Source organism: Grammomys surdaster, unplaced genomic scaffold (genome assembly GCF_004785775.1).
Source record: "Grammomys surdaster isolate TR1022 unplaced genomic scaffold, NIH_TR_1.0 198, whole genome shotgun sequence".
NCBI classification, from domain to species: Eukaryota; Metazoa; Chordata; class Mammalia; order Rodentia; family Muridae; genus Grammomys; species Grammomys surdaster.
Window position 1 is genome coordinate 1,777,181 of NW_021604643.1, and position 18,333 is coordinate 1,795,513.

The window sequence follows — 18,333 nt, forward strand, 5'->3', positions numbered from 1 at the left end:
ACTTTCCATTTGGTATTATGCACTCAAGCTTAACTTTATCTATGACAATTGCCACTTTATTAAGCAGTTTTCATGCACAGTAGATTCCACTTGTTTTTGTGCTGTTTTTGATTTTTGCTGACTTAAAAAGAATTAATTTGGGCAAACATTATAAAAAGGAAAAGGTTAATATATTTTTTGGACTCTGTAGGACAAAAGACAACTGGTTCACATTGAAGTGACTGCTGTACAGTAGTTGTGCACCAAGTCATTTTCGAGGGAATGCTTTCCATAGATGAGAGGGAGAGACAATAGGCCTTACCACTCAGACTTTGAAGTATGAGTGTTCACTTTTCCAAAGCATCAGAGCAATAGTCCTTATTGCTAAAAGAATTGACTTTCTTCGGAGTTTTACTTTTTTTTTCTATTTGCATTGTGTACATTATCATTGCTACACCAGTTGTTACAGTGTTGAGAGGATACCAGTTACATTTGCTGTTAATAGTCTATTTGTAGATTAGGATTAAAGTGGGTTTAATCCATTTTTATAGATGTATGAATTTTTCTAAACAGGAACAGCCATTTGCAAAATGGGTTTTCATAGTGGTTGCATCAATTATAATGTTTATCATTAGCTGTTGAGAGCACATGTTCATATAGCAATGTAAAAACACACTAATGAGTATTTGGTAATTTCCCATTAGCATTTCCTGTTGTACAAGTAAATTACAATTACATCTCTAATTTTGGATAATATTCATTGGTTAACAATAAAGTGACAAAAGCTCAAAAAAAAAATCCACACCACAAAAAAAAAAAAAAAACTACATTGTGGGAAGCAAACAGTTGGAGAGTTCAATAACAAATAGATGGCACTGCCCATCCCATTCCCAGTAATAAACAAAGATTATGTTTCAAAATGGCTACTTTCAAAGTTAAGCACAAAGTCTTTGGTAAGGACAAGGAATGAAATCAGACATCTTCCCCCGAAGAACCTTTTTGTAGCTAATCGGAATCAGTATGTTCCCTCTCCCCTCACACACTTGACATGAGTTCCACTTTCATCCCCAGAGCCAAGAACACCTCTTCCGGGTTGTGCAGAAGACACAGTTCAAAGGACCACTCACCTCCCTGACCTTCTCGATAGCATTGGTGAAGATGTAGATGATGACAAACCACTCTTGCACGCTGGGTTGGGGCTGCATCTCCACCAACACTGTGTAAGTGAACAGCATGAGGAATGCCAAATAAGCCATCTGTGAGGGACACACATTCCCTGGACGTGAGCTCAAGTGACCACGAAGGATGTCAAGCAGGGGCAGACAGAGCCCAGAAGAAGCACAGACATGAACTTCTACATGACAACATGAAAATATCACAGTGACTACTTCTGATAATTGATTACTTAATGTCAAGGAACGCATAAGTATCTCCAGTCTAAGAACAAAAATCTGGCACAAGAAGGAGACTAACCATTGCAGTATGTATACTGGCAAGCTAGCAGAAGACCAGAAAAGGGTCTCATGCCTTCCCTCTAGTTCCAGGTTGGAAAATAAATGTATACCAAGATGAGCAGAGTCCCTCGATGGAGTAAGCTAACATTCCCTACCACAGGGAAGTTACTGTATAGTGATTACAATGTTATTCTGGCTAGAGAAATGGAGAGATGGCTCAGCAGTTATGAGCACATACTGATCTTGCTTGAATAGCTAAATCCAGTTCCTAGCACCCATGTTGGCCAGCTCACACTGCCTATGACTCAAGATCCAGGATATCTAGAAGTGTCTTCTGGATTTTAGGGGTAACTACACATGTATATGTACATACATACACACACACACACACTAAATAAATAGATAAATAAATGTTTTAAAGGTTAAAAAACAATCAAGGATGGCACCTGATTTCAACATCTGGCCTTCACATTCATTCATGCACAGCTGCACATACACACCCATATGAATATGAATATATACACATGAAGAGATTAGTCATCTAGGTATGATATATAATAGCTAACAGAGTTTACTGGATATCAGGCAGAGTGTTAAGTGCATGGTGCAAGTCCACACACACTGTAGCACAGGCGTATAAGTCAAAGGACAGGTTATGGAAGTCAATCCTCTCCTTCTACCTTGTAGGCTCTGAGGCCAAACTCATGTTATCAAGCTTGGCAGCAAGTGTTCTCACCTAGGAACCATCTTGTTGAACCATCTCTGCTTTATTATGAGTCATGGATGTTCACTGAACCTGGAACTCACTAATATAGCTGGACTGACTGGCTAGTAAGCCCAGGGAATCTATTTCTGCCACCCTAGTGTTGGAATCAGAAATGCTGCATCATGGCTGGCTTTTCACATGGGTGCTGGGAATCTGAACCTGGGTCTACATGCTGTGCTATAAGCTACAGGTCCTTTACCTACCACACCATCTCCCCAGTCCTAGGACTGGAATTTAGAAACAGATAACTGTCATTCCGAACTACATATTTATCAAGTATGTGGAATAAGTAAGTGGCTGCCAAGTCAATATTCTGAGATTATCTACTATGTGGATTTAAATAAACATCCTGTTATATTCAAACTTCAAATGTCTTTGGAATAAAAGATACAGACTGTGAAGATTCTAAGTATAGATTAGCATTAGAAAAATATGTGAAAATATATATATATACTTCTCTGAATGGCCACTCTCCACAGAAGATTGCAGTATGATCCAGCAACTCATGTTCTCAACTTTAAATAGTCCACTTATAAATCATATGCTACTGAAAACAACCAAACCAAAAGACACTATTCCTACAAAACAATTGGTTGAACTGATAATTTTTATTGATTACTGGTTTATTTTGCCTGAGAAAGGTAGGAAAATCCCACCATTCAATTCAATACTCAGGACTGTTAAGATCGTTGAACTTAAACACTCCAAATGCTCAGTCTGGCCCGTGCTGTGTCTAAGCACTTCAAGAGAAAAATACAATCTGAAACTGGTCTCACGCCTGCAATTCCAACATCAGGAGGCAGTCACAGGAGCGTTAACTTCAAGTTCCAGGGCCAGCCTAATCTACATCTACCTAGTAATTTCCAGGATGGCAAGTCATAGAATGAGAGTCTATGCCAAATTAAAACCAAAAGGAAGAAAGGTAGCAGGAGGGCGAAGTTGGTGAGAAAAGAGACTCATTCAAGAACTTGAAGTCCAGGCAGTCTCCCCTAGGCACACTTCACACTTTCCTTGTCTTCTTCCAACTTTCCCACCTGCCTACTTTGTCATCTCTCTCCCACACTTTTTTAAGTAAAATTTCTAAAATGTTATGAAATTTTTATCTCAGGTGAGCAATTGAGGCAGAGCATTAGTAACAGTATCATGAGTTCCTAGTTATCGTCCACACTACTGTACTGAGACCAACCGTGTAAAACCAAAACTTGACAAACGGAGCGCTGTAGAACTCGTAGACTTTCCTGGTCCAGGGGAGGCTCTGCGGCACATTTCTTAAGTCTAAATGCAAAGTTTCCTCCAGTTTCTCATCAGGGCCTCTTTCCAAATCACAGTCTTTCTGAAAAAAATAAACAATCATATTGTAGACTAATGGGTGTAACTTAGTGGTAGACTTTCATCCTCAGTTCAATTTCCTGATCCTCTGCCACCAATAAAACATAATAAACAACACTAACTATATCTGCACACACCACACACACACACACACACACACACATGTGCATGCGCACGCGTGCACGCGCACACACACACACACTTTTTGAGACATGGTCTTACTATATATCCTAGCTGGCCTGGGACTCGAAGAGATCTGCCTGCCTCTGTGTCTCTAGTGCTGTGTTTAGAATCATGCATCACCACAGGTTGTCGTCATTATGTCTTGTTGAGACAGCTAATCTGTGTTATCAACTTGACAACATACCTGAGAAAGGGGGCTCTCAAGTAGAATTGCCTCAATCAGATCAGCCTGTGGGAAGGTGTGGGGGGACCCTTTCTTGATTGCTGATCTATGTAGGCAGGCCCAGCCCACTGTGAGCTGTGCCATCCCTGGGCAGATGGGTCTGGGGTATATAAGAAGTGTAGCTGGTCTTGCTGTAACCCACAAATTCTCAGTCATGCTTCCTGTCTCTCTCTCTCTCTTTTTTTTTTTTTTACTTTATATACCTTCTCTTTTTTTCCCCTTTTTTTCTTTTTTTTTATTTAATTTTTTTTTTGAACATGGAATGCTTTTTTATAGCATGTTTTTACAAGGGGAGGGGGTAAGAGGGGTCAGGTGGTGGAAAAGTACAGAATCTTCTTGGCCTGTGCCTTGAAACATGTCATGGTCTATACGGTACACTGCCTTGAATTATGATCTATCTGCTATGCTTCAGAAGATATGGTACACTGCTTGAGTTATTCCTGTCTCTCTCTTGCCTGCTCAACTGACTATTCATCGTAAATCCCTCTTTTCCTTTCCATGTCTTTTGCTATTGATTCAGGCCGACATCCTTATCCTTTTTGGCCTTGATGGCTGCACTGGTCTATGTTTTTCTTGTTTCTAGCCTGTCTTCTTATGAAACTATCCTATGCAAGGAAGGCAATGACTCTCCTACCAGCTGCTTGTCTCCCTACACTGGCCATAAACAATCAAGGGGTCTCTAGTGAGTAAAATAGAATGATGTTGTCTCACAAGACATACAAGAGTCTCACAACCCTCTGTGTATCCAGACAGCTTGTAAACAGGAGTTACCCTCTGTAACTACAAATCCGACAAAACCTCTTCACTGGCCTTGCTTATCCTCAGCCTCATGACCTCATACCTCTGTCCTACCTACAGTTTCATGAAGCTATCGTTGATTCCTAACCCTCACCCACTAGCCCTGCTGAGAAGAGTCACTCCTCTTCCTCCCTGGGCTTTCCACTCTCTCCTCTTCTTGCAGCTTATTCCTGGCCTCGTTTAGGCCACAGAGATCATACTTTAGGAGAGTAGGAGTTGAGCAATTTAAATTTTTCCTTAAAAATTTATTTTGCCTGGGAAAAGCTCCAAAAAGAATTTTGATTTAGCATGGATGCGGGTCCATGCAGTCCTATGTACTCAGAAGGTTGAAGCAGGAGAATCACTTCAGTCTAAAAATTCAAGGCCATTCTGGGAAACATTTCGAGACAGTGCAACACACACACATATACACCTGAGGTGGGTAATAAAATCTCACAGAGAAAATACAATATCTGATAATACAGCTTCAGCTCCCCATCGGAACAAAAAGGCCCTTCACAGCTATTAACTTAGTATCACAAAGACACTAAACCATATCTGTTTCTATTGCTGCCCCAGCTTTCTCCCAGTTTATACATTGTTAAACCATGAACCTCAGCTAATCAATTACACTTGCCTAATTAGCATTATGAAATCTTGTATTGCCCACCAAATATGCTTGGCAAAAATTAATAATAATTGTGGGAGGAGTGGGAACAGCTAGACAAGTGTAGTCAATAATTTCTGCTTAAAATGAATCCGAAGAATAAAACAGAAAAAATCCATTTTTATGATCAGAAGCCATTCATAATAGAATATACTTGAACATCTATTTCACTAAGTCCTTCAAACTGAAAAATGCTAAGATTTAGTGCATAATTTCCTGAAAATAATCCCAGCATGGCTGAGACCACATCTGGCTTAGTTTCAATATTCACTGAATTAATCACTTGATAGGACCACATTTAAATCACCTAGGGAAGCAACTGTTCTAAAGGGACACTAGTCAGGGAGGGTCAAAAATTTACTATCTTTTAATGTTAAGAGCACATATGTAATTTCCACTCTGTGAAGAAACTCTGAGTCTCCTTTGAGAACAGTTCTGAGAGGACGGCACGAATTCTCCACAGCGACTTCAGTGACGATGAGCCCATCATGCTACAGAATCTGCCAGAGCCAAAAGCGGAACGGTACTCACTGACAAACTATCATCTACATCCTGTGAGATCTGCATGTACATTTTGAGGAGATGGGTAAGGAACATCTTTTTGTCCTTGTTTATCTTCAAGCAGCACAGTAAACCTGCCATGCACAAACAAACCAGCACATTTCCAAGCAGAGTGTCTCTACACCAGGCTTTGTGTTATCTCTAGGGGTGGGGACATCACTGCATTCCTTCTCTTTGATGAGTTAGGACCTGGGACTGACAGAAGTGTAACCACATGACTAGCTCAGGCTTTTAAGAGACTCCTCATGCTTTCTACAGTCAGAACATACATAACTTCTTGGATTCCAAGGATTCAAGATAGAACTGGAAAGAAGGGAAGGAGGGAGAGAGGGGACACACACACACAGCTAAACAGGAGTAATAACTAAAGTCCTTAACGACTCAGGAGAGACAGATCTCCAAGGCATTAGAATGCACAGATGTTCAATCAGTCACCAATATGTGTCATCCACAAAACACTAATCACAGTCAGTCTTCATTCAGTGTTTGGTGAGTGAATAATATTTATATAGACAATTAAACAGATACACCTTACACACCAAAGCACATCAGATAAGATGTTAAAGGCACTTCATTCTGTTTAAGTACCAGAGGAGATGTTTACCACACCTTGGGGCAAAGGGCAGCCTTAAGAGTCACGGTCAGAGTTGGAGTCACAGAGAGAGCATTCACAGCATCCTGAACTTCTGACTGTGACCCTTGGCTGCTGGGGAAGTGGCTATATCCCAGAGGAGAGCATACATAAGAACCCTAGCAAAACTGCCCACAGCCACTGGATGGTGACAAATGACAAGTGTGGGGTGCAGTTAGGAGGATAAACAAAAATCTGTTACATTTGTTTTGGTTATACGCAGGTTGTAGAATGTGGGTGGAGATCAAAAGACAGTGTGTTTGAATCAGTTCTCTTATTCGGAGTCTGAGATTGAACTCAGATTGCCAAGCTTGGCTGCAAGTACTTTCCTCCACTGAGCCATGCCTCTGGCCCATCAACACAAATTCTAGATGTGTGTCCTTTACAGATGAGAAGCTTAAGGGTGTGTGACAGTGTTAACGGAGGCTTCAAGTCGTAAGCCGATCTGGTCTGTCACTTCTCAAAGCAATGCTGAAACAATTGCTGGGCATGATGACTTTGTCACTGAAGTAGAAATGGAATACTTTACTTTGCTTACATGCTTTACCTGTCTAGTATATAACAAGATGGAGATTACACAGAGAAATACCTGATTCATGAATCAGCCCCGGGTTTTTAGAATAATGTATAACCCCAGGGCAATTTGTAACTCCACTGGACTGAAACATTGGCCAGAAATTCAAAACCATTCTGGGAAACTTAGCAAACCACCAATATACACATCGAGAAGTTATATGTGTGTGTGTGTGTGTGTGTGTAGGAAGGGTGTTAATAAATACCCTGTTAATGTCAAAAAGGCAGACGTGTTGTTTAGCAGAGGCCTATTCTAGATAAGCTCCGTGCTTGTGCATCTCTGTGCACAGTTCCACTGTGGAAACTCAGTTTACCATGGTAGGGTACTCACCGCACAAACACTTTCTTTAGTGTTACTCAGGCCCTGGTCACTGTAATTCCATGTAAACTGGAAATCCTGGGACTGTGGGACATGGGACATCTCCGCTTTGCTTTTAAATTCCAACGTCAAAATCATGGGTGGTAAGAGGATACTGATGATTATCTACAAAGAGAACCAGATGAAGGATGAGCAGAGAACAAAGGACACATGTACTATCCTAACAACAGATGCCCAGCAGTGGGGAGGGGGAACGTGTAGAGTCCACTTCCAGTAAAATGACAAGCCATCAAGTGGAGAGATGGTATTGCCAGCCCACAGTCAAAAACTCTGACCCACAATTGTTCTTGTCTAAAAGAACTGCAGGAACAAAAATGGAGAAGAGTCTGATGGAAAGGAGGCCCAGTGACAGGCCCAAATTGGAATCCATCTCAAGGGGAGGCTTCAAGGCCTGACACTATTACTGATGCTATGATGTGCTTACAGACAGGAGCCTAGCCTGGCTGCCGTCTTAGAGGTCCTACCACCAGCTGACTGAGGCAGAATCAGATACTTATACCCAACCAATGGACTGAAGACAGGGACCCCCATAGGGAAAGGCTGGAAGAAGCTGAGGAGGAGGGTGACCCCCATAGGAAGACCAGCAGTCTCAACTAACCTGGACCTCCAAGATCTCTCAGACACTAAGCCACCAACCAGGCACCATACCCTACCTTGTATGAGCCCTCACGCCCAACCCCGGACACATATACAGCAGAGGACTGCCTGGTCTGGCCTCAATGAGAGAAGATGCATCTAACTCTCGAGAGATTTGAGACCCCAGGGAGAAGGGAGGCCTGGTAGGGTGGGATAAGGGTGGGGTAACATCCTCTTGGTGACAAAGGGGAGGATTGATTGACATTTTTCATCTCTCTCTCTGATCTCACTGATAGAAATTAAAATACAAATAACCTTTCCTATCTTACATAAGATTTTATTTTGTTGAGGTAGTATATCTACCAAAAAATTCATATTTTTATAATAGGCACTCTGTTTAACATTGTATAAAGAACAGTTAAAATGCAAAGTACAGTCTCATGTAGGTCTTAAAAATTGGCTTTCATTCCCTTCTATTGAGTTTCACAGATATATGCACTTTGAAGTTGACCAGACTGAAAGCTTTACATTTAGGGTCCACAGTACATGTTATAAATCTTAGATGCTGAACTAAGATGTTCTTGATTGCATAGCTGAAGAGGCTGAGAATTTAGACCTGATGAATGGTGTCAACACTTGCTAGAGGAGAGTCTTATGAAACAGCCATGGAGTCCCAGAAGCAGTAAAAATTGCTAGTTTTATTTATTTTCTTGTCTATTAGCATTTATTTACTTTGTGGTGCTGAGGACCAAACCCAAGTCTTTGTGTCTGTTGTTCAAACATTCTAAGCTATGAATGCAGGCCCTTAAAGCCTCATTTCTGTTGGAATTCTCAGAGGCGCTGTCATGTGGCACAGTGAAGTGTTGCTTGTATTTGCTTTTAACTCACTGTGCCCTCTCACAGGAATGGCTCTGTGGTGGCAGGGCAGGTACAGCCATCCAGTTTTGAAATGTCACTCTGGAAAAGTGGTTTCCTGAAATTCCTAAGAATGAGTGATCTGTGCACCTGCAGGAAGCTACAGTTTTCCAGAGGTACCCACCTGGAACTCAAAAGCACCGGCCTTCACACCATACTGACAATATGACATAGGGCAAGAGAATGTACCTTCAGCCAGGAGTTTTTCCTCATTTTCAGACGCCCCATCCACATGTCTGTCAGCAGCATTTGGGTACAAGAATGCGACACAAAAGGGCGCAGGCCCCCAGACACTGCCAGTTTCAAGCAGGTGGAATTGCTCCAGTTCTTGAGTTCGTAGGTCAACAGCTTCATGGCCATCGGCTCGTTCTGCTTGAAGGCTTTCTCTAATACATCCAGGGCGAGCTGGCCAAACTGCCTGGTGACACGGAGGTGAAGAGAGAACACAGGTCGGTCAGAGCCACAAAAATGTCTTCAAAGATTGACTACGGCACACAGAAAACACCAGGTAACTGGACCTGTGATCAAAACAAGGCTAGGCTGCTAATGAACGGTGACTTAACCACCGCCACCAGGAACTAAGGCGGCTGCTCAGAAATGGATCTGCCTCTCATACAGAAGGAAGACAACTTGCTGTGTTTTCCTGGTGGCTCAGAATAGAATTCAGTATTTGTGACAGAAGCCACCCCATGCTGTGTGATGTGCTATATTCAGCCTGGTGTAGGCAGGTCTACATGATAAAACCTAATAGGGAAAATCTGACAAAAAAACATGGTGTCCAAGAAACATCATGGAACTATGTTTTTATTATTATCATTATTATTGTTATTATTATAGTTATCATCATCGTCATCATTATTTTACAAAATCCTTAAGTATTTGAGAAGCTAGACCCAGAAATTCTCAGGAAATTTCCTAAGTGGCTTTCTTCTCTGAAAATGCTCTAGTTCAGTAAATCAAGCTATAGATCAGCTCTGTCATTCACTGAGTGTCTCTCTGTTCTCTGTTCACAGGTCTATTGTAATCAGGTTAGTGGAAATAGCTCTGCTCCTTTTCATTCCCACCAGTTACTTTCTAGTTCTTTGCTATAATGTGTGTATTTGTTTCCCCAGCCTGAAAAATACCTAGGGTAAGCATCAATCCTAGCAACATTGAAGACTTTGGACTTCAAAGAGCTTCAATGTCATTCATTTCAAAATCATCAGCTGCCTTAAGGAACTGCACAATTCAAAAAATAGTTGTGCATGAAACTGAGGCTTCCTATATTCCATAGAATTCCTTCAAACCTTTATGGACCCTTTACTACACGAGTGGATGAAAGATGCTGTGTGGTGGTTAACATTAGCTGCTAGATGAACAGGATTAAGGAATACCTAAAACTCAACATTATGCTGCATCTGTGATAGTGTTCCCAGGCCTTGATATGAGAGACTAAGAGAATTACCTGAGAATGATGACTTTTCAAATTGGATGGGCACTACATGGTCTCTCATGGGGCCCAGGAAGGATAAGTACAGAAAATGAATTGGCCTCTGACCTTGAGAGGTGAGACACCCATCACCTGCCATGGTCACCAGCAGTCTAGGCTCTGAAGCCTGAAGATTCCACTACATACAGTGGCAGCATGTTCCCCAGTTCACGGGCCTTCAAGGAGAATCCACCCACCATTGATGCTGTGGTTCTGGAGCCTCTGGACATGGACTGAGCCACGATTCCCTGGTATCCTTGGGTCTCCAGGCTCCACAGAGTTGTGTTGGGGATTCTCAGCTACCATAATCACTTAAGTCAATCCTCTTACAATTCCTCTCCCATAAAACCATTTATACAGCCTACTGGTTCCGTTCCTTGGGGGCAGATGGGAATACTTGAATAAAATACACAATTCTAAGTAAGTCTATTTATCCTCTGGTAAAATTCTCAAAACTGTTGGTGTTTAGTATGAAGAAAGAAGACCTACTCTGAGTAATTTTTCAACTCTTCAGAAGTATCATCCACCATATTGCTCTCCTTGGCTTCCCGGGCCATAGCTCTGTAGAGGATACTAGCAATGACTGCCTTCACTGTGGCCTCCTCTCCATGCTGCCAGAAAAACATGGCCATCTTCTGCCTCTTCATGAGGACAGCCCACACCAGCAAGTCATTGTATGGGTAGATAAAGCCAGCAATCCCAGGGTCCTCTGACAGGCTGTGTCTTTCCTTGGACTTCTTCTTTGATTTATGAGAGTCTTCAGGCTTGTCCTATTGCAAAGGAAAACAAAGTCCTAAAGACTCAGATGCATGATGCTAAATGAATTACAGCACATATCCTAGAGATACTTTTTAAAATAATTACTACCTATGTTAGATCCCAGCACGGAAGAAAAAAGAAAAAATAGCAAACAAAGAGTCCAGGTATCCACCATAGTAGAACTGTTAGTAAGCCTGACCCAGTGTGCACTCTGTTATAAGGCCATGCAAAAGCAATCAGCTGGGGATGGAGCTCTGTGACAGAGTGACCAATGATGTGCTCAAAGCCCTGGGATCAATTCTCAGAAATAAAACAAAAACAAACATAACCACATGTTTTATTGAACTACAATGCAGAACTTAGAAGGCCAAGAGGATAGAGTCCAGATTCTGTAGTGAAACCTGGTCTCAAAAATACATGGAACACCATTAGGATAAACCAGCAAGCACAATGTACACTTTGGTGGTTATCCACTTGGGTAAGTAAGAATTGTATTTTAAAGGCTTTCTACTTCTCATTAACAAGGTGATTGGTCATTGTTCCTTTGAAGAATGTCACTGGTGCTGCCTGCCATACATTCAAGTGTATGGCAGGCAGCACCAGTCATGCTTCAGAATAAAATAAAGCATTGGCTTTATTTTATTCTGAAGCATTGTCCCCCTGGCAAGCTTACCCTTTCCAGCTCACGCAGCATGCCACCCAAATTCCCTGTGTGCCTTTGTATAGCTTCCTGTCTCTGAATCAATGCCTTGTATAAGGTTTACCACTTTGGGAAATGTAGAACTATTTCTCAGTCATCATGTCATCCACCTCTACCTGCTCTCCTTCCCAGGTCAACCAAGTACTCAGCATAATGCTTCAAAGATAACAAAGGTTTTTAAATAATTATTTGTAATTTAAGGCATTATATCAAAAACTATTAGCGTGTTTCTCCTATCTTTCTATAGATTAAAAAAAATCTGTTCATTAATGGTAACTAAAGGCCATGCCAACAGCTGTGGAAGGGAAGCATCTTCCAGCCAACAGCTCATGATTTCCATGGAAATACTTAAGCAAAAGAGCACTCTGCTCCAGAGAAGAGTAGGCTAAAGACATACACTCATTATCTTTGTTATACTGAAAAGAAAATAAGATAAAACTAACTTCCAGAAAGACTTTGTTGGGGAAAAGAAGACACAAAAGGACCACTTCCCAAGAACAGAGAGCTACAAAACGAGTAATCCTCATAGCAATGAGGCTTGAGTGAGGAGGTCAAGAGTGTCATGTTAGGCTAATGATTATGAATAGTTAATACCATAGTTCACACAACCTGCCCCAATCACCACTGCACAGGACAGAGGTTAAAAACAAGGAAAAGAACCTAAGGGGGCAAGAGCAGACAGTGGCTGGGTTGTCAGGGTGCTGTGTTGCTAAAGAACTGCAGGACCAGCAGTGACACCTGTGAATCATATCATGTGTTTATTTGTGATACTGGGGAAGGATTCTTCATTGGAAACTCCCTTTCTCCAGTGTCAATGAAGAAGTCTGCAAAAAAATACCTTCATTTTCAACTCTACAAACAAAGAAGTGTACCTTGGATTTGTAGGGCTGGGCCGTCCTGAAGAACTGAGAATGCAGTGTGCTTTCAGAAGATTCCTTTCTATTTCCCAGTGAATGTCTCTGATAAAGAGGTTGCTGGGAAAGTCCCTGAGCAAAGCTGGTCACACCCTGTTATATGTTGTTATTTTGTTTATAAAAGAAAAAAAGAGAGATTAAAAAGGATTATAGTAGTGACATCATTTTCTTTCCAGACAAATAATCAACACTTCTGTCTCGTCCAGGATTAATAATTAATGCCTCTAGAGATTACTCACTCAATAGTATCTCCCAGTCTCCTTCTGATAAACACTACTATTTCCTGACATCTTAGAAAGCATACTCTTTTGTTCCATATTACGCATCTGAATTCCTTTCCTATGTGGAAATTCCTTTAGACTTAATAGATGTTCTAGCCTCAAGCCTAGTTCAAAACAGGTAATAAAATTTTATAGTTTTGATAAGAAAAAGTTTCTGTTCACAAGGTTAAAACGAAGTTAGAAAGTTCTGGAATTTTTCCAGGTGATATATGATATCTCCATTGCATGGCCATCAAACTAAGCGTGAGCAAGAAGAACCAGAGATAAATAGGGACTGGCTTAAGTGCCTAGGATCCAAACCATAGGTTTTGAAAACCTCTACTCTACTCTCCTTCACTTTGTGTTCTATGGATAAAAAGTGAACATAAAAAGAATAAAGTCAGTACTTCAGAGACAACATCCAAGTTATTTTCATTATTGTAATAGAGAATTAATCATATCAACATAGTAATAACCATAATGAATATTGTTGCGAAGTCACTCAAAGCTTTCTCTGTAACAAGGATTGGAGGGTTGTTGGTATTCTCATAACTCTATGAACAGACATTAATATGCCTAGTTCTAGACAGGAAAGTGGAAACACAGACACGCTATGTTTCATATCCCAAGTAAGGAGATAAACAAGAGTCTACGTCAGACCACTCCCATACCATGCCGTCTCCTTGCAGTCTGAAACACCATCTTATACCCTTGGGAAAAAGCAACCAGTGAAATGGAATATGTCACACTGATGGGTCATTTCCAAAAAGAACAGTAATGGAGCCTCTTAGTAAGCAGTGGAATGGTGCATATGGTGACCTTGTCCCCAATGCCACACAGTACTGTCACTCTTTTCAAAGGCAGTGGCTGACATTAGGTGTCTTTTCGCCTCAACAATAACCTTAGGAGAGGTTATTTCCTCCACAAGATGAGGGTTTCCACGCATTTTTCATGGTTTGGGGGGTTGTTCTGTTCACTTCCTAATCTTAAATGGGGTTATCACTTCCTCCAATTCTTTATAAAGACCTTTATAAAGGTCCAAAGTAACTGGATAGCCCAGGTTCTTCATGGAACCTCCTCCCCAGTTACATTCCAGTCTCATCCCTGTCCACCCATGACAAAGGTCTCAGTGTCTCTACAGAACCCCACCCTGAGATCTGAGCACTGTGTCCTCTGGTCCCACCCTTCTCTCCACATCCGTGTCCAAGGCTCTTTTTCTGGTATCTGTGTCTCTAAGAATGAGGCTCCTCTGGCTATAGGTCTGTGATGCCAACTATCCGTTTATAATCTTGGCCCCCACAAAACTATGACAGAAAACATATTATCATCTCTAAAAGCATTTCTTTTTTAAGCTCACTCTTTTTTCATCTTCCAAGATAATACTTACATGCTTAGAAGCCCAATATGCAGTTTCCAGACTATAGGCCATTACTAGTTTATAGAAGTAAATCTATTAAGTGTTTGACCTTTGACTGCTTTGTTTAAAGAGGTAAAAAAGAAGCAGCCGCTCTCCCACCAGATTCATCACACTGCTTCTATGTCAATACAGCACATACAACATCCCGCTCTATACTGTAGGTAATTTACTCTTAATCTGTTTCTTGGGGGACATATTTTATTCATCTCATGCCAGCGTGAAAAGCACTAGCACAGTACTCTATGTACAGCAGGTGACACATGCCCTCACGTAGAAGGCCCATTACAGAAGCTACTGCCCAGCCGGGCGGTGGTGGCGCACGCCTTTAATCCCAGCACTTGGGAGGCAGAGACAGGTGGATTTCTGAGTTCAAGGCCAGCCTGGTCTACAGAGTGAGTTCCAGGACAGCCAGGGCTATACAGGGCTATACAAAACCCTGTTTTGGGGAAAAAAAAACAAAAACAAAACAAAAAAACAGAAGCTACTGCTCCTGAGACTCCATCAGCCATTTCCCTAAAACCGTGATTCGCCATTCCCGGCCCTCTCATTGGAGCACTTTGCAATGATATTACCTTGTGTTTCCTGTAGAGGCTGTTGTAGAGGACTCTGAAACTCTTCCTAGTGTAGCTGCTCCGATACGCTCCCCCAATGAGGTACTCTATTACCAGCCCAATGTCGATGAGCGTGATTCTATAGCTTGAGAGAAGGGTATGCTGTAACAAAGAACAAGAAGTTACATCTTCCACTTTTCTTCTCTGTCTCTTGTTTTTTAAAAAAAAAAAAGCTTTATTTATCTAATGTATGAGTGCTCTGCGCATATACATCCACCTGCCCAAAAAGGACATCATATCCCCCTATAGATGGTTGTGATCCACCATGTGGTTGCTGGGAATTGAACTCAGGACCTCTGGAAGAGCAGCCAGGGTTCTTAACTGCTGAGCCATCTCACCAGCCCATTCTGTCTCTTTTACCATGCTCTCAGAAGACAAATGTTAACTTATCCATTCCTTTCCCTTCAGCATATTGAGATATAGTTTTAGGAAGTAATTTAGGCAAGTCATTTTGCTATAGCTTAAATCAACATAACTTATATTTATATCAGCATAGGCAATTTTGCTTACTGTAAATTTTCCAAGTAAATATGTTCCTTTCATCTGACTCTCCAACTAAGTCAACAGAAGCAGAAAGTCCAAACTCTATTCAATGAGATACCAAGCTTCAAAAATGACAGAACTCTTTTATTTTATTGGATGTTTTATTTACATTTCATATGTTATCCCCTTACCCCATCCCCCACCCACCCAGGAACCCCCTATCCCCTCACCCCTCCTTCTGATTCTCTGCAGATATACCCCCTACCTACCCCCCCACTCCCACCTCCCCACCCTCAAATTTCCACCTCCTTGTGTGTCCAGCCTTCATGAAACCAAGGATCTCTTCTCCTACCCATGCCCAGCAGGGCCCTCTACCCTTACATATACAGCTGAAGCCATGCAATCTACAGATTCAATGCAATTCCCATTAAAATCCCAACTCAATTCTTCACAGAGTTAGAAAAGGAAATTCTCAAATTCTTTTGGAATAACAAAAAACCCAGGATAGCAAAAACTATTCTCAACAATAAAAGAACTTCTGGAGGAATCACCATCCCTGACCTCAAGCTGTACTACAGAGCAATAGTGATAAAAAACTACCTGATATTGGTACAGAGACAGGCAGGAAGACCAATGGAATAGAACTGAAGACCCAGAAATGAACCCACACTCCTATGGTCACTTGATCTTCGACAAAGGAGCTAAAACTGTCCAGTGGGAAAAGGACAGCATTTTCAACAAATGGTGCTGGTTCAACTGGAGGACAACATGTAGAAGAATGCAAATTGATCCATTCTTATCTCCTTGTACAATGCTCAAGTCTAAATGGATAAAGGACCTCCACATAAAACCAGATACACTGAAACTAATAGAAGAGAAGGTGGGGAAGAACCTCGAATACTTGGGCACAGGGGAAAAGTTCCTGAACAGAACACCAATGGCATGTGCTTTAAGATCAAGAATTGACAAATGGGACTTCATAAAATTGCAAAGTTTCTGTAAGGCAAAGGACACTGTCAATAGGACAAAACGACAATCAACAAATTGGGAAAAGATCTTTACCAATCCTACATCTGATAGGGGGCTAATATCCATATAGATAGAACTCTTAAAATGCACTGTGGGTGGATTTTTACCACAGTGACAAATGAAAGATAATTTAAGTTTTCAAGAATTGTTTTATTCAACATTCAATTGAATTGTTGAATTGAGAACACTCTGAGCAATCACACACAAGGATATTGAACCATTGTAACTCCCTGCAGTAGGGCTTAGATGTACTAAAACATTGTTTGCACCCCAAAGCTGCTACTGACGCTCAAAACAGCGACAACAGAAAACATCTGAAATCACACATTTGACATCAGCAAAAGACCTGTGCTGCTGACGTTCTAAGTCGCTTTGTGATGAATATAATCGATTGTGTGGACGGTCCACTGATTATGTGCCTTTGCTTATTTTGATTGCTTCTTTTGGGACAGGGTCAAATATGTAGCCCAGCCTGTTCTTAAAACCTCAATCCTCATGTTTCAGCCTCCTGAGAGCTAAAATCATAAGCATGACCCACAAAATCTGGCCCGTTTGCTTTGTTTTTGATTGTGAGGTGGTGACAATTGAACTCAGGGTCTTACATGAGCATTGTGTCACTGAACTACACCCCTCTGAGCTATGTTTGCCATGGCTAGTGTCACTTATTTGAAGGGACAAACTTTAAAACCAGGAACAAAGTGAGGAAACCAAGAATGGTAAAATTTGGTGAATACGGTATTTAGAATCCTACATACAAAGATAAATAATTTACAATAAAATCTAAAAATACAATTTATAAACTTCCATTCCACTATCTCAAAGCTAAGATAATATGCAAAAGGTATTTTCAACTTTTATAGTTAGTTTACCTGCTTTACATCTTGGACAAGATGACGCAAAAACTTATTTGTTGGTCCTTGTTTCTGTGATTAAACAGAGAAGAAAAAGAATCATTTCCTTTAATGATCATGTGCTGGAGGCACCTTATTTCAGAACACAGGTAACCCAGAATATCAAAAATCTTCAACATGTTTGGTAATGAAGCGTAGACTACTTAATCCAAAAGAGGGAGTTTCCTAAGAGAAGCTATGATCATTCAAAAATAGTTCTCAAAGCAGATATACAAAGAGAGCTAATACGGATGTTAAGATGTTGTGTGGTAAAAACCACAAATTTAAGCATTTTTTACTATCTTTTAATATATATGAATTCTATTAAATAGTCACATCTTTTTGCACACAAGAGCATTCTGTCAATTAGTATTTTGTTGAGTCCTTCTGATGTTCAGCTTTCTAAATGGTTCAAGGAAGTGTTCACTGTAACAGAACGTGGGGAGTAACACATATCCTAAAATTAGCCAACAGTGTGAAGATGTGTATGCTGAGAAGAAGCTGCAAGTATTTCAAATTCTATAATGAGATCACTGTTAACTAACTGGAACAATGAGAAAGACAGATGTGAATGTCCTTTGAGGAGAGGACATTATTGAAAGGGACAGAATGAACAATTCAGGAAAGTACTTGGCACGAGCAATGGCCATTTTCACAATGAAGAAGCCAAATCAGTTTCAGCAAAGTTTTGGACAGAGCAGTTTTAAGAACATCTTGTTTTGTTTTGTTTTGTTTTGTTTTGTTCTGTTCTGTTCTGTTCTGTTCTGTTCTGTTCTGTTCTGTTCTGTT

The 18,333-nt window shown here is 41.0% G+C and overlaps 1 protein-coding gene across 1 annotated transcript in view; it reads right to left on the reverse strand.

The window, feature by feature from the left end:
* Positions 1–18,333, reverse strand: part of Trpm6 (transient receptor potential cation channel subfamily M member 6) — a 135,873-nt gene that overhangs the window by 63,547 nt on the left and 53,993 nt on the right. Inside the window, exons 13-20 of the mRNA XM_028770157.1 lie at positions 17,524–17,577; positions 15,104–15,244; positions 12,813–12,947; positions 10,971–11,251; positions 9,203–9,431; positions 7,475–7,627; positions 3,386–3,532; positions 1,107–1,235 (exon numbers count right to left, since the gene is read on the reverse strand). Of these exons, the coding sequence (XP_028625990.1) occupies positions 1,107–1,235; positions 3,386–3,532; positions 7,475–7,627; positions 9,203–9,431; positions 10,971–11,251; positions 12,813–12,947; positions 15,104–15,244; positions 17,524–17,577 (1,269 nt within the window). The remainder of the gene's footprint in view (positions 1–1,106; positions 1,236–3,385; positions 3,533–7,474; positions 7,628–9,202; positions 9,432–10,970; positions 11,252–12,812; positions 12,948–15,103; positions 15,245–17,523; positions 17,578–18,333) is intronic.